The 16,338-nt window shown below is 44.7% G+C and overlaps 1 protein-coding gene across 2 annotated transcripts; it reads left to right on the top strand.

Annotated features, from left to right (window-relative positions):
- The first annotated feature begins 864 nt into the window (after positions 1 to 864).
- angel1 (angel homolog 1 (Drosophila)) lies at positions 865 to 15,431 on the top strand. Of its 2 annotated transcripts, none has more exons than XM_078234489.1 (10): positions 865 to 979; positions 2,991 to 3,689; positions 5,763 to 5,980; positions 7,117 to 7,186; positions 8,421 to 8,863; positions 8,990 to 9,116; positions 10,805 to 10,915; positions 11,323 to 11,392; positions 12,467 to 12,630; positions 14,081 to 15,431. In XM_078234489.1, the coding sequence occupies exons 1-10, from the start codon at positions 916 to 918 to the stop codon at positions 14,236 to 14,238; spliced, it is 2,124 nt and encodes a 707-aa protein (XP_078090615.1). In that variant the 5' UTR covers positions 865 to 915; the 3' UTR covers positions 14,239 to 15,431. The 2 variants fall into 2 exon arrangements, with proteins under 2 accessions (XP_078090615.1, XP_078090616.1); XM_078234490.1 differs by lacking the exon at positions 865 to 979 and adding an exon at positions 1,034 to 1,964.
- Positions 15,432 to 16,338: the final 907 nt, after the last annotated feature.

Below are 16,338 nucleotides of genomic sequence, written 5' to 3' on the forward strand. Positions count from 1 at the left end.
GCAGTCTGGCTGTGATCCAGATGTGTGCGTGCTGCTGCAGTCTGGGTGTGATCCAGATGTGTGTGTTGCTGCAGTCTGGGTGTGATCCAGATGTGTGTGTTGCTGCAGTCTGGCTGTGATCCAGATGTGTGTGTTGCTGCAGTCTGGCTGTGATCCAGATGTGTGCGTGCTGCTGCAGTCTGGGTGTGATCCAGATGTGTGTGTTGCTGCAGTGTGGCTGTGATCCAGATGTGTGTGTTGCTGCAGACTGGCTGTGATCCAGATGTGTGTGTTGCTGCAGTCTGGCTGTGATCCAGATGTGTGCGTGCTGCTGCAGTCTGGGTGTGATCCAGATGTGTGTGTTGCTGCAGTGTGGCTGTGATCCAGATGTGTGTGTTGCTGCAGACTGGCTGTGATCCAGATGTGTGTGTTGCTGCTGCAGTCTGGGTGTGATCCAGATGTGTGTTGCTTCTGCAGTCTGGCTGTGATCCAGATGTGTGTGTTGCTGCAGTCTGGCTGTGATCCAGATGTGTGTGTTGCTGCAGTCTGGGTGTGATCCAGATGTGTGTGTTGCTGCAGTCTGGCTGTGATTCAGATGAGTGTGTTGCTGCAGTCTGGCTGTGATCCAGATGTGTGTGTGCTGCTGCAGTCTGGGTGTGATCCAGATATGTGTGTGCTGCTGCAGTCTGGGTGTGATCCAGGTGTGTGTTGCTACAGTCTGGGTGTGATCCAGATGTGTGTGTTGCTACAGTCTGGGTGTGATCCAGATGTGTGTGTTGCTACAGTCTGGCTGTGATCCAGATGTGTGTGTTGCTACAGTCTGGCTGTGATCCAGATGTGTGTGTTGCTACAGTCTGGCTGTGATCCAGATGTGTGTGTGTCTCTGTTGTCAATAAAGTTTGTTGTTGAGAGGCGGCGCGTGCGCACTGCGGCGGGATGCTGGGCTCGCTGCTGTTCCTCATTCTGGCGCCTCTCGCTCAGCTGTTCCGCCGTCTCACAGGTCAGGGCCGCGGGGGTGAGGCCGCCGGGGGCAGCGGGGCCGCGGGGGAGGGAAGTGGGTCGCGCCGCTCGCTCCGGGGCGTGAACCCCGCACCGCGCGGGAGGGGTTAGGCTTTGGGGAGCTGACTAGGCCCCGGGGTGTGCGGGTCCCGTTACCCTGGCAACCGGGCCAGGCCGTTACCCCGGGCGACGCCAGGGACTGAGGGGGTCACCCCGCAACTCCCCCTCCCTCTCCCACTGTCCAGACCCCCCAGCCCCTCACCTCAGCCAGGGGTAGACTGGTGTCTGTGACCCCTGGGGGAAGCCTCCAGCCTCTCTCATGGCCTCTGTTTGTAAGTGGACCATGCCCCCCCCCCCTCCCCCCCAGGCTCATCCATGAACCCAGTGCCTCACACCCTGGATCCAGTGCCATTCTTTGCCCTGAGCGGTAAAGCCTGAGCCAAGCACCCACCCCTCTCATCGGTCCGTTTGGTGAGAGTTGGCTGACGTGCCAAGGGGACGGGGAATCAACAGGAGAGCCACTGCCCAGGTATCTACCCCCGGCTCAGTTGGGCCAGTGCCCCAGAGTCAGAAGGTTGCGGGTTTGAGTCCCACTCTGGAGGGCCTGTGTGGCACTGAGGGAGCACCAAACTGCCGAAAGTTGAGTCTTTTGGATAAACCAAATTCCCGTTTGCTGTACCAGTTGACCAGGTGTAGAACCTGATTACTTGAAGAAGGGACAGGGAAACTCTTCCAAGTGCCCTGGCCATCATTCATCCTGTAACCAATGGACACCTATTTGATTTCTGTTTATGGGGACTTTGTGTCAATGGGTTGTTGCATTTCTAACATCGCAACAGTGACTACTTCACTTGGATTTTATGATCCCCCAAAATCTGGGAAAGTGTTATAGAAATGCCAGACTTTCTTTTATCCTCATATAGGGTATGGTAGCAAAGTGGTTATGTTACTAGACTAATCATCTAGAGGCCTTGGCCAATGATCTGGTAATTTCAGTCTAAGTTCTTCCATGGCAATTTGGAAATTTAAATTTAGTTAAGAAAATTGTTTATAAATCTGCAATTAAAAGATCATATCAATAATGATTATCATGTAATTACTGGATTGTTATGAAAACCCATCTGGTTCATTCATGTTTTTACCTTGTCTGACCTATATGTGACTCCAGACCCACAGCAACATGGTTGACTCTTAACTGTTCTCTGAAATGCCTGGAAAGTTCCTCGGCTGTATTTTAACATGATGGCTCACCTTTCAACTTTGGGATAGACAATAAATAGTGTCCTTGAGCAATGGAGAAGGTTGCCTGGAGATGATGAACACATAATCTAAATTGATACAAAAAGAGAAAATGCTGGAAAATCTCAGGAGGTTTGACAGCATCTGTAAGGAGAGAAAAGAGCTGACCTTTCGAGTTACTCTCCTTCCAGATGCTGCCAGACCTGCTGAGATCTTTCAGCATTTTCTCTTTTAGTTTCAGATTCCAGCATCCGCAGTAATTTGCTTTTAATCTAAATTGATCCTCTGGTGTGGAGGGAATGCAGCATTGTTGAAAATGCTGTCTTACAGGTGAAACGTTTAACTGAGACCTCATTTGTTTGTTCAGATGGATGTCAGAAATTCTCTGCCACTTTTTGGAACAAATGGGACAAATTGAAATAGTTGACATCGAGATGTGAATGTTGAAAGTGTACAGATTGTAATAGGAAAGGAAGTACTGAGGGAGTTGAGGGTTCCATGGCACTAATGTTATGGGGTTCAATTACTTGGAGTAAAGAGGCAGTGCAATGAATCTTGAAAAAAGTACACAACAAATAACTAATGGAGAAGGGAGATTGATTCTGTGTGTAATTAACTGGAAGAACTCAATGATTGTTGTGGTTAGAAGGGTACTGTTTTGAAATAGGAGCTGAATTTTTCCTGGCGATTGGAATTCTCCATGTGATTTCTTTTTGTTTTGAGTGTTCATATAAATGAAGCAAATGATTTCTATCGTCCTTTTGTCCTGTCAGGTCCTTACATTGAAGATGACTCTGCAGGGGAATGTTCAACAACAGCGTTACAGGAAAGCGACGGGCCAGATGATGGAGATTCCGCTCCACGGCTGCCACTTAGCAAAGACCAGACTGCTCTGCTCCAGGATTGGCTACGAGGAGGGCCGAGTGAACCTTCGGGAGGGGAATCAGTAGGGGAGAACAAAGTGAGTGCGGACATAGAGAAAAAAACGCAGGATCAACCGTCTGAGACCTGGGAGGTGGATGAGGCCACCATGGCGTGGCAGCAATCGAGGAATGTGCCAACATTGACCCAACAGTCGGAAGCGTGGCAGGCTGCCAGTGTTCAGGCTATCGATCAGGACCAGAGTATTGTGGGATGGCAATTGACTTCCACATCGGAGACTGACACAGACTGGCCAGCCTTGCCCAGCCGGGGCGTGAAGGAGGGCGCTATGGGTTGGATGTCAGCACCTTCACAGAATATGAGTGGGATTGAGCTCACGACAGGCTGGCAATTTCCACCTGGGCAGCGTGGTTCCCAGGATGGTGGTATATTGGGTTGGCAGTCAATGCCAGCACAGAGCATGAGTGAACCAATCGGCAGCACAGGATGGCAGTTTCCCCCTCTAATGGGTGTGAATGATGCAGCAGCAAATGCCCTGTGGCAGTTTCAGAATGAAGGCAATCTTATAATGGGCACAGACCCATATCAAGGTGAGGAAGGTGAACAATTAAACGACTAGAGACAGCTTTTATTTCATCACCAATAAAAGTAGCCATATGAATGAGTGTGATGAGAGAGGGCTGGTGTTTGGTGGTTTTGACACTGTAGTCAGTTCGATGGTGTGGGTTCAGATCCCATCACACCACCAGTGCTACATTTCTGTCATTTACACCAGGTACTCTTCTTGGATCTGGCATATTCTGCCACTCCTGTAAGTAGATTTGTGTCGTCAGTGATTTGGTGTGCCCCTTTTCCTGCCTATAGCTAGGTGAATACGGCAAAACCCAGGGATTGAACAGAGTTTTACTGGAATGTAGCACATGTCATAACATTCTCTTCATCCTTGGGAGGCAGTTTCAAAATACATATTCATCCTGATCAAAGCTCAGTTTATAAATCACCAGGTTATTTAATGCAAAATAAGTAAATGACTAATATTTGAACAGAAGTGTGTATATGCTTCGCAATGCTTATAAAAACAAGAAAAATGCACACTGCTCTGAGCTCCCTCTCAAACTAGATTCTTGAAAAATGCTGCTTACTTGTTACAAGACAACGAGCTCAAAACTTTCTCAGGCTCTTTACTGACAGGAGATTCTGATCTAAGTGTGAGGTAACTCAATAGAAATCTGTATTTGGAATCCTGACCACAGTGTTGTCCATTAAAATGGTTTGCAGGATATGGTGCCTGACTCGGACTTGCCTCGTGCCTGACACAGCTGTTAAAGTATCAATAATTCTGACTGGCTGGTTCTTTGACCTGATGCCAGGTAGCGGAAACCAACTTGTTTCAACACCCTATGAAAGTGTATCTGAATAAAAGATCTTAATGCTCCGGGCTCCCTCTCCTGCCTGTTCAAATGATGCAATAGAAAGACATACATCATCCTAGCACTTAATTTGATCAGTAATAATCCACTTGGCAACAGATTGAGATCGATAACTTCTACTAATCTCTTTGTTTGGCAGAAAGCGAGACTCGAGCCAATGCAGTAACAACAGTCTGTATTTCTGTAACGTGCAGAGATAGCTGACAGAAACCATAATTAACTATTTTCAATATCTAAAAGAATCAAAATAATAATCTGAGAGCCAAAAATATCTTATTGTCCCAGTAGTGACAGATCAGACGTCTAGATGAAGCCATGTTTTTCAGTGAAGTGCACTGGTTGATTTGAAATTGACATTATCGATTATATTTACTTAGTAATCACAGGCCCAGCTATTAAGCTGGGGACTTTGACCTTGAAATAGAGTTGAGCCAAACAGTACATTTCAAGCCATGTAACACCGAGTGACCTGCTGTGGTTCAGGCCTGTCACTGGGCATGGCAGGAACGTGAAGTGATGTCTGACGATTGTGTTTTAATACTGTCAGTGTTTATTTCCCCATGTGTGGTGATCTGGTTAGGACAAACAACATTGAAATTGTTCATCTTTCAGTGATTTTAGTGAAAGCATTTGGCTGCTTCACACATTTTAAAGGCATTCTAGATTCATTTGAGATTATTTGGGTTATAGTTGCTGTAAACACAATGTTAAAAATAGTGCAACTACCTGGCAGTATTGGCAGCTGACTGCTTAACACACAATACATCCATCTATTGTTATTCGGTTCTTAATCCCTTTAACGTGTTGTGTTTAGAAAGGAATAGATGGAGTTTTGAAGAATAAATCTCTTAAGATGTTTTTCACTTTTGCCCTTTCTCAGATCCCTTCTCTTTCCATGTTTCATTTCTCGCCAAGAAGACTAGTAGATGGGCACATGTTTCCAGATTTCTGCCATCTTAGTATACATCTGACTGGAATGAATTCCTTATGAGTGTCATTGAGTAAGGGAGGCTCAGATTCACAAACTTTGTGAAGCTAACATGGGGAATTGTGGCTCTGAGTCTACAATCCCAGCCACAGATATTGTGTGTTGTTGTCTGTCACAGCACTCCAGCAAGTCATCAATGCAATTAGTCGCAACCAAAAAACTGCCCACAAACAGCAGCTCGCCCTCTAAGCATCCCTTATTCCATCACTGATTCTCTTCAAGTCACTGGTTCACTTATTTTCTAGGTCTGCTAGCCAGAGTGTGGGAGGACTTACCAAGACCCCAGGTGGATGGTGCTGATGATAGCAAGCTATTTGAATTCACCATCATGTCGTACAATATCCTGTCGCAGGACCTTTTGGAGACAAATGCTGATCTGTACGCTCACTGCCAGCCAGAGTTCCTAAAGTGGGAATTCCGATTCCAGAATATTCTGCAGGAGTTTGAGACCTGGGACCCTGATGTGAGTACAGTACCAATGAACCAGTGTTCAGTTACCACCTTGATGGTCAGTCAGGGGATCCTATTACTGCTTGGTATCCGCTGACCACTGCAGGGGTGGACTTTAGATACTGACGAGGGGAGGTTTTCACTGTGACGTACAGTAACATTGTATTTATGCTACTGGGCGAGTAATCCAGTGACCTAGACAAAATATCTGCTGACACAAGTTCAAATCCCACCATGGCAGTCGGGGAATTTAAATTAAGCTCATTCTGGAATTTAGAAAAAAGCTAGTACCTGTCATGGTGACTCTAAAACCACTGGATTGTTGTAAAACCCCACTAGTGTTCTTTAGAGAAGGAAATGTGCTGTCCTTAGTCCCTCTGGCCTCTGTACGACTCCAGACCTACTGTAATCTGGTTGACCTTTAATTGTCCTCCAAGATGGTCTCACAAACCACTCAGTTATATGCAAGAAGGTAGCTCGTTACCTTTACAAGGGCAATTGAGGATGAGCAGTAAGTGATGGTCTTGCCAGCAATGCCAACAACCTGTAATAAATGAAGTTCTTCATTGTTGAATAGTTAATCCCGTTGTTGCTTGGTGCATAGTCTCTTACATAATGACTAAGCTCTGAGATGGTGGATCACCATAGACCCACATCCAATGATCTCTGCAATCCACTATTGGATGCTTCATATGTTTTAGCATAGAAACATGGAAACTGGAATAGGAGTAGGCCATTTGGCCCTTCAAGCCTGCTCCACTATTCGTTATGATCATGGCTGATCTTATAATTCAATAACCTGTTCCTGCTATCCCCCCAATATCCTTTGATCCCTTTAGCCCCAAGAGCTGAATCTAACTCCTTTATGACATACAATGTTTGACCTCAACTGGTGTAGGAAATGGAGGGCCTGTACTGCAGTTGATTCTGCAGTCGACTTGCACTCCTGAGCTGCAATACTTGATACCAGCATTGGGTTACATTCCTGACTCTCTATCTCTGGCTTAGACATGACTGTCAGAACTATCTGGAGGTCTTCTTGTTTCAGTACTGTGGCTACATCCAGCTAAATGTAAATACATATTTTCAAACTGCAAACGAGGCAGTAAGAGTACGTGACAGCCTGGCATCTTGTGGATCCCCTTTCAGATTCTGTGCCTACAGGAAGTTCAAGAGAACCATTACCACCAGCAGTTTCGACCAGCTCTCCAACAACAGGGTGAGTAAGTCCGAAAGGACAAACCTGTAATCTATCAGCATTGACTGATTTATTTTTCCCTTTGGTGTTTTCCTAGCTCTCTCTATTGGGATAAGATTCCTAGGATGCTGGCAAGTTGCCCAAGTCACTATTTGTTTTCCATATGTGAGATTGAGCAATGAGTGTTGAGAGATAAAAACAGAAAGTGCTGGAGACTCAACAGGTCTGGCAGCATCTGTAGAGCAAGAGTTCCTGCCAACCAATTGTGGTTGTGAGTGTTGAAAGGCTGTTTGGCATTCTGGGCAGGGGTCATCCTGCCCAACAACCACACATGTGCATCTTCAGCGGGGATCATTGGATTGGGAGTAAGACTGGAAACATCACCCATGCTTTAGGCGCCAGGTCAATTGTAGCACTCCAAACTGCCTGATGTTAAAAATCACAACACACTATTTAAAGGAGAGCAAGGTTTTCACTTGGTATCCGTGTCAGCATTCTTTCCTCAACCAACCTTAATGTTCTCAAAACTGAGACTGATGGCTTTTTATTAGGTGAAGATATTATGGGCTAGGGAGCTAAGGTGGGTAGAAGCAATTAAGCTGTAGATAATTGAGTGGCATAATGAACTTAAAAGGACCTCCTCCTGTTTCTAAATTTAGCTTACCTGGTCACTTATTTCATTACTGTTGATGGAATATTTCTGGTGAACTTTGATTCACCTCCATTACAACAGAAGCACTTTGAGACCTGTTAGTAAGATAGGGTGCAATATAAGTATTTATTTATCATAACTTGTAACCTTCTGGACTGAGTCCCACATTAACTCTGTGTTGGAAATAACCACTGAGCAAGCAAGGGTGAAGGGAAGGATAATTATAAACTGGAAATAAGAGCTCACTTCAGGATTGCTAGTTGTGCAGTCAGCTTGCATGAGACATTTAGTTTCAGGAGAATTATTTTGGAACTCCCTTCTCCGAAATGTTTTTTCTAGTATATGGTACCAAATATCAAATTCATTCAATAAAAAGTGAATGCAAATTTAAAAGTTGCTGGGTTCATAAGTCAGAGTTAATTCCACAATGCTGTAGACAGCTGTTTCTTGTGACTTCCTGTAAATAGAAGAATACAGTGTTTTTTAAAAAGTTTATTTATTAGTGTTACAGGTAGGCTTGCATTAACACTGCAATGAAGTTACTGTGAAAATTCCCCCAGTGAATGGGTGACCCCAGTGCTAATCTAGTTGCCTTCTCTGCAGGTTACGAATGCGTTTATAAACGCCGTACCGGTATCAAGACGGACGGGTGCGCTGTGTGCTACAAAAGGGGGAAGTTCTCTCTGGTCTCCGAGCACCCCGTCGAGTATTTTCGACCTATTGTGGAAACCTTGAACAGGGACAATGTGGCACTGCTGGTTCTGCTCCGAGCCCTGACCCCAGACTGTGCCCAAGAAAGCTCAAAGTTTCCTGACATCTGCGTGGCAAACACTCACCTCATATTCAATCCCAGGCGGGGGGATATTAAACTCACCCAACTGGCTGTGTTATTTGCTGAAATTGAGCAGGTAGTACACGCAGCATGCACAGATGGTAACCACTGTCCAATCATTCTCTGCGGAGATCTGAACTCTGTCCCGGAGTCCCCTTTGTATAAGCTCATCCGAAATGGAGAGCTTTACTATTATGGAATGCCAACATGGAAGGTAAATAGTCGACACCTGCATCACTTCTGACCCATTTCCCAAATTAGATTTTTTTAAAAACCTGCCGTCTGTCTCCAAGGAAATGCCAGTAACCCATGTTGCACTGTTGTACTTATATTCTGGCAGGTGTCAAGTCAGGAGGATTGTTCTCTCCAAATATGTCCAAGGAAACTCTATGGTCCCTTGTGGCCGAGCAGACTCAGGATAACAGACAGCTGTCAGTATGTGGATATGTGTGAAAAGAAGAGAACGGGTTAGCGGCTTGTTTCCTTTATCCAATCTGCTCTTTACTTACCTTCTTCGTGTGCTCTGACCTTGTACCCGATCTCTGGTTCGTGCTCTGGCTCTCGGAAACACTCAACTCTCTTTTACTCCCTCCTGCTGCTTCCTTTTGTGTTTTCTGCTGCTCACAACCATCATGCTTGCAGTGTCATTATCTGGAGTATTTTGTTCAGCTCTGAATACTGCACCTGAGGAAGGATATGCTAACCTTGGAGAGAGAGTGGACCAAGAACTGGCCAGAATAGTACCAGGAATTAAAGGGATAAATTAGTAGGCCGTGCTGTGTAAAGTTGGTTTGCATTCCCTTGAGTTTAGAAGGTTGAGTGGTGATCTAATTGAGGTGCTTAAAATGCAAAAGGGATTTGATACGTTAGATGCAGAGAAAGTATTTCCTCTAATGAAGAGCCCTTAACAAGAACACATTATGTTCAGATCATGTCAGACTATTTGGGATTGAATACTTTTTTATGCAGGGTCTATTGTTAACCTGGAATTCCCTGTCCTTGAGAAAGCTGTGGAGCAACTAGAAATTTGAAGATTTTTGTTGAGTAAGGGTATCAAGAGTTCTGGGCAAAGTAGGATAAGTCAAGTTGAGATATGGGTCAGTCATGGCCCCTTGTGGCTGAGCGGACTCAGGATAGCAGCTGTCAGTACGTGGATATGGGTGAAGAGAACGGGTTAGCTGCTCATTTCCTTTATCCAATCTGCTCCTTGCTTACCTTCAATGGCAGAACGGGCTCAAGGTGCTGGATGGCTCACTCCTGTTCCGATGTCTGTGTGATCTACTTGCTTGGGGACAGGACAGAGTTCGAGAGGCCTCGCTCATGGTGCTGAATACTTAAGTGGGGGGGGGGGGGGGGGGGGATATTGAGTTGATGCAAGTCACATTTTGCAATGCTGAAATTTGGGGGTCGGAGGAAGGTGATAATACTGGTATCTACAATTTTCCTTTAAATAGTACAGTAATTCAGTTTAGGTCCCACACTGAATTTCACAACATCGCACTGGGGGCAAAGCTTTGTCTCAAGCTCACTCACATAAAATGGACATATAAGTTTGAAACAGACAAGCCTACTTAAGAGTCTTTCTAAAAATAAGGATTTTTCTGTTGGTGTGTAACATGTACTTGTATGATTGAGAATGTTCTTTACTTCTGCATTGAATATCTAATAAACTTGTTACTTTTTTAGCATATTGTAAAAGTCTTCACCTTACAAAGGCACTGTTTTCAGACCGATTCCCAATTATTGCTGCAGTTTAGTTGACAATGTACAAGGTTGGGAGGAACGGAATTATGAATTCATTTTGCTGTGTGAAATTGTGATTTGTGCAAATTGCTTTTGGCATTCCTGTTTTGTTATGTGGTTTTATTCAGGTTTTCATTGCATTATTTTGATTGGATCTGCTCCATGATCTTCTGCTTGCTCCATAGTGGGCTGCTAGAAACCCATATAACAGCAGTTTGTACTCTGCCTGAAGAACTCTTCAGACCTGATTTTTTTGCAGAGCCTCTGCTCTACATCTGTTCAGTCAAAATTGTGAATCAGTGTTCGTCTGCTTCATGTCATTCTGTGTTGCAACACTCTATAGCTTCCTGCCCAGTTTCACTATTCCAGTGATGTTTGCAGTGCCTGATGCCTGTTTTGTTTGTTTGTTTAGGAAAACGGAGATATGGCCGTGAGTTTCTCCTCCAGCTAAGATATTCCGCACCAGCTCTTGAGCGTCCGGAGGATCTTGTTTTCATTGAGGGTGTAACTGATGCAAAGCCAGGTACAGCCAGGTTGATGTGCAAATCCTATCTACCAACTCTCCCCTTATAGTGAGACTCTGACCCTGACATTAACATGGAGGAGGGAGTGGAGCAGAGTTGTGGGTAGCGGCAATGAAGGTGCATATTTTGGGGGTGGGGCAGAAATATTTGATTATCATATAACTTCTGAGTTTCACATCTCCAACTCATTGATTGGGCATGTTTGGATCAGGCAACATAATTTTTACACTTTAGAACTTACCCCTTCTTTCTAACGCCCACCGACCCATGACCCTTTCCCATCTGTTGCGAGATGACTGGGGGAGGGTGGAGATTGCTACCAATGAGGCCACAACTTCTCAGTCTGCCTGTGTTATTTCTTTTTGGTTTTACTGATGATCTTGAATTGTGTTCCATCTCCATTCAGAGCCTCCAGGGGATGGTTCAGAAGGCTATGTCAGTGTGTCCGAGCCAGAGGATGAGCTCTTCTGTAATAGGTATGTCTTGTGTTGTCAAACAGAAAGTAGATTAGTATTTGTAAACTATTCGCTTTTAAACAGAGACTGGAAGGAGAGCTTCGGGATGGTTTATAGTGCTGGAATATAGGAATTCCTGACCCCAGTGTTTCTTGGAGCATGTTTCTTGGGAAATCTTGGACATTCCCATCTAAGTCCACCACAGTCTTTGAACATCTCTTTTGCATTTTCCCATAAGGTTCTCAGTCTTTCCACATAACTGAAGTCCCTCATGACTGGTAGCATCCTGATAAATGTATGTACCCTTTCCAAGGCTTGAACATGTATCCTTTTGTGGATAATTTTGAATTAAGTTATAAAATTTACGCTCCAGTAGATGGGGAAAAGTTTTCCAGCTTGTATTGTAACTGGTCAGTTGGTGGTCTTTGTAGATTGCTGCAGTTTCTAGAGGAGAATTAGCAGAGGGGAGTTGTGTTGCCAGATACACCTGCACTCTGCCCTTTTTAGAATTTTTAAAACAAAGAATAAGCTGTGCAGAAGTGACCATGTTCTGGGTCAGAATAGTGGGGTGCAAGTTTGTGACCACAAATTTCCAGATGTTGTGGAGCTTGTGACCTTAAACGTCCAGATGTTGAGAAAATTAAGAGAATCCTTCCAGTTTAGCCACAAATCAATCCTAGCTTCCAGTGGCATTGGTGAGCCTGGGTATAGGTGATTTATTATCTCCGGTAGGGTTAATGTGAAATGGAGATAAATACCATTTTTGAAAGTAGTTTTTGTCTTAATTGTTGATGAGGAATAATGCTGCAAAGGTTATGGTGATCCTGAACCGGCAAACCAGAGGTTTTGAGTTAAGATCCCAACCCAACAAGTTGTGGCAGCAAATTCAATAAATCAGATAACTTGTAGCTTGGCAGCAGAATAAATGGCTTTAAAAGCTGCTGGATTATTGTAAAATTTCACCTTGGCTCATAAATGTTCTTCACAACCAACGGTGGAATTTAAACACTCAACCCCCAACTGGGCTTCCCATCCACTACCTGAAACTAACAACATGACGGACATGCTCTACTCTGCCTTTTTCACTCCACACAGGTCTCCAACCACTCTCCGGCACAACCTCAACCTAACCTCGGTCTACAGTCATTATCTGCCTGACACAGGACGGCCGGAGGTCACAACCTGTTCATCTGGCTTCGGCCTGACTGTGGATTACATCTTCTACTCAGCACAGCCAATCTCTGATAAGGGTGGAAAAGGTTTGTTACCTGTCATGTGGCGGGGATTGGGATGTTGGCAGATGGTGGGGGTGTTGCGTTGTAGCTGACCGTTTGAATTGAGGTTGCTGCTTTGTTAGAGATAGGGGTTTCATGTTGTTTGGCATGCATGCTTGCCTGTATCCCACCAGAGGGATGATAATCTGACAGATTTGGCCTTGCCTTTGCAGTCGTGGCTTCAGAAGCTGCGGGGGATTCTTTAGCTGTTTCCTGTCACTGAGTAAAACTTGTGTTGGATGGATGGCCGGGACATGGATGACACTGGAGAAGCATCCTCCATGGTCAACAGCAAGTTGTGTATTTATTCTGTGATAATAAGCACAGCATAAGCTACACAATCACTGGATATTTGAAATTGGGTAATCAGTTGGTTGGAATGTGATGCAACCAATGCCAACAGCGTGGTTTCAATTCCCATATCGACTGAGGTCATTCATGAAGGCCCCGCCTTCTCAATGTTAACCTTCACCTGAGGTGTGGTGATCCTCTGGTTAAATCACCACCAGTGAACTCTCCTCCTCAAAGGGAGAACAGCCTATTGTCATCTGGGACTATTGTCATATGACGACCTCACCTTTTATTTGAAGTAAAGCAGGAAATACTGGAAATGCACAGCGAGTCAGCTGCCTGTCTGAAAAGAAAGGTAGATTAATGCTTCCGCCCTTGCCAGAACTCAAAATAGAGTTCGGGTGAGGTGTCCCCCCCCCTTAACCTGTGACAGCATTTGCAGTCCCCAAACAAGGCATTGAGCTCAATAACTGAGTCAAAGTTGTGAGTGCGAATTCCACTTCAAACACTTGGGCTCAAAATCCACACTGAGACTGCAGTGTAATACTGAGGGAGCACTGAGCTCCTGGTGGTGCTGTCCTACAGATGACATCTTAATCTGAGATCCTCCATGCCCTCCCGGGTGAATATAAAGGATCCCATTTTGAAGAAAAGCAGGAGAATTTTCCCCAGTGCTTTGGCCAAAATTTATCCTTCAGTCAACTACTTAAATGCATGATCACAATGCTTCCTATGGAAACTTGCTGTGCATAATCCAGCTGCTGCGTTTCTTACATTGCATTAACTACACTTCAAAAGTACCTTGTTGGCTGTTCAGGAATATCCTGAGGTTGTGAAAGACTCTTTGCAAGTGCAAGTCTTTCTTTCGTTTGAACTTTTGTAGTTAAAGAAGTGGTAACTGGTCACTGCTTGTAGCTGCACCTCTGGCTGATACATTGAGCATTAATAGTTATGTTGAATTGATAAATGCACATTATCTATAATGATTGAAGTGGCTGATGTCCTGTTTTGTAGTTCCTACAGGCAGTGCCATCAGACCGGTTCTTCAAGGCTTTTCGTCCTGCCTTCGTGTGAGTGCTGACCTCTCACCCCATCCTGTCCAGCGATGTGACCTGCTCCTTTCTTTTTGTTTCCTTCCTTACAGGGCGTAGGCGATACAAGGATGGAGCCCTCAAGCTGCTGGGCCGACTTTCCCTGCTGTCTGAACATGACATCTGGCTGGCCAATGGGTTGCCCAACGGCATCTGCTCATCTGATCACCTCTCCCTGCTTGCCAAGTTTGGGTTGAAACCCTGTGATTGATTTCATTTTTAAAACATAGTGAGACTTGCACTTGGCTGGTGAGCCCTTGCAAAGCTTCATGGACAGACACCGCTCAGTGGGCAGATTGAAGCTCTGATGTAAGATGCCCAATCTTCATTTTACAGTCTGATTTAGGCTATTTTAATCTTTGTTTCTTCTTTTAATGGACTAGAATTTCAAGTTTGCTGCTTTAAGATTACGGAAATGCCAAAGGAATATCGGTTGGGTCAGGGGCAAGACGGTTAATGATCTTACCATCTAGCTTGCAAAATGTGATTCTCTTGTATAATTTTGTTCCAGGTAAGATGAGCCAGCAGAGCCCTTTATGAAACTTATTAGCTGTAATGATAATTTGCCACTGGGACATGGTTGTGTTTTATGGCCGTTCCCTTCATTTCCCTTTTCCCTTCCTTTTGAAGTTGTTAACTGAAGCAGAAATATTGATGGGCAGGTGCTGGTTGCCCTCTGGAACCTGTGTCAAAAGTGCCATTATTTGCGTATAGGCAGGCTATTCATCTGAGGCAAGCATCACAGCAGAGTCTAATCCTGTCCCTCACTGATAGCCAGTCTAAGAATCCATTTGAATTTAATCGCCATCAGCAGTGTGATCTCTGGGCAATTTGTTTTCCTTTTTCTCCCCTCTCCTTGCCTGATATCAGTGATTTAGGCAGACGCTGGGATTGAAGCTGCGACTTTCCTGGTCAGTAGGGGCTCAGCTATTTCCTGCCTTGTCCAGCTGGGCCATCAGGAGAGCGGTGTCAAACTCTTCACCTGCACTTTAAAGTACAGTAGTGTTTCGGTAAGCTAGCCAGCTGTGAAACAGACTGTGGTTGTCCGTGGAGCTCACAGCTTTTCATTCAGAGGTTGGGAGCATGATACCTGGTCACTGGATGTACCTGCACCCTTGACAGAAACCAGTAAGTATTAGTAATTTATATTGTATTTCAAACAGAACCTTTCCCAGTTACTTTTAGCTGTCAGTGGTGTTTGGGTGCTCATCTTGTCACTGATAGCTCTGAAAAGAATCTCCACACAGAAGACTATCTGTATGAATTGGTGAAACAGAGATGAGTGGTGCACACTAGGTTCTCTTTTTAAACCTTGTTTAAACCTCGTTCCCTAATCATTTTATGCTTTTCAAATGAATATTCAAAAATACGTTCAACCTTCTTATTAAATAATTTTTTGTTATTTTCCGATGTCCTGCCCCTTGTCAGCAGGCCAACTTCAAGCTTGATCCTGTTCTCAAACAAAGCTCACATCTGCACTTTTCAGTGAAAACAATGGATTGGAATCGGGGATGGGGAGGCAATTTTAAATTCCCTCCTTAGCCTAAGGAACTGAGGTCATTTCTGATTCACTAATTGAACACAGACTGGGTGCTGCTTTTCTCTCTGGTTTTAGTACAGTGCAGACACTTTCCTGATTGGACCGGTGGGAGAATCGACCTTCTTTCTTGCCCTCCCCATCCGTGGACATGAAGACAAGCCCCTAAACTACCTTCCTTACTACTGCAGACCTGATCTCTTAAAACACGATGTGGAGATGCCGGCGTTGGACTGGGGTAAACACAGTAAGAAGTCTTAACAACACCAGGTTAAAGTTCAACAGGTTTATTTGGTAGCAAAAGCCACGAGCTTTCGGAGTGCTGCCCCTTCATCAGGTGAGTGGAGAGTTGGGTTCACAAACAGGGCATTTATAGATACAGACTCAATTATAAGACAATGGTTAGAATGCCAGTCTTAACAGGTAACCAAGTCTTCACAGGTGCAGACAATGCAGTTCATACTATCGCGTCCTCACACTGAGGACATTTCCACCTTGTGTGGCACTACTGTGTTGCATGGGATAACTTTACAGTTCTGGCAGTTCAAAACTGGACACTCGTGAGGTCCTGTTGAACATCGAGCAGAATTGTATTCCACTGCAAATTAACACTGCAAATCTTTAATCTATTGTTTGCAGGTTCATTTAGATGTGTCCAAAGCATGTTGCTTCCACCTTTTAGAATGCATGTCCTGTGTTGTGGCACCACAGCTTGATACCTCATTTTCAGATATGCCTAGCGCTATTCCGGGCTTTTTTTTCTACATGCCTTGT

The sequence above is a fragment of the Mustelus asterias genome, chromosome 18 (genome assembly GCF_964213995.1).
Source record: "Mustelus asterias chromosome 18, sMusAst1.hap1.1, whole genome shotgun sequence".
NCBI lineage: Eukaryota > Metazoa > Chordata > Chondrichthyes > Carcharhiniformes > Triakidae > Mustelus > Mustelus asterias.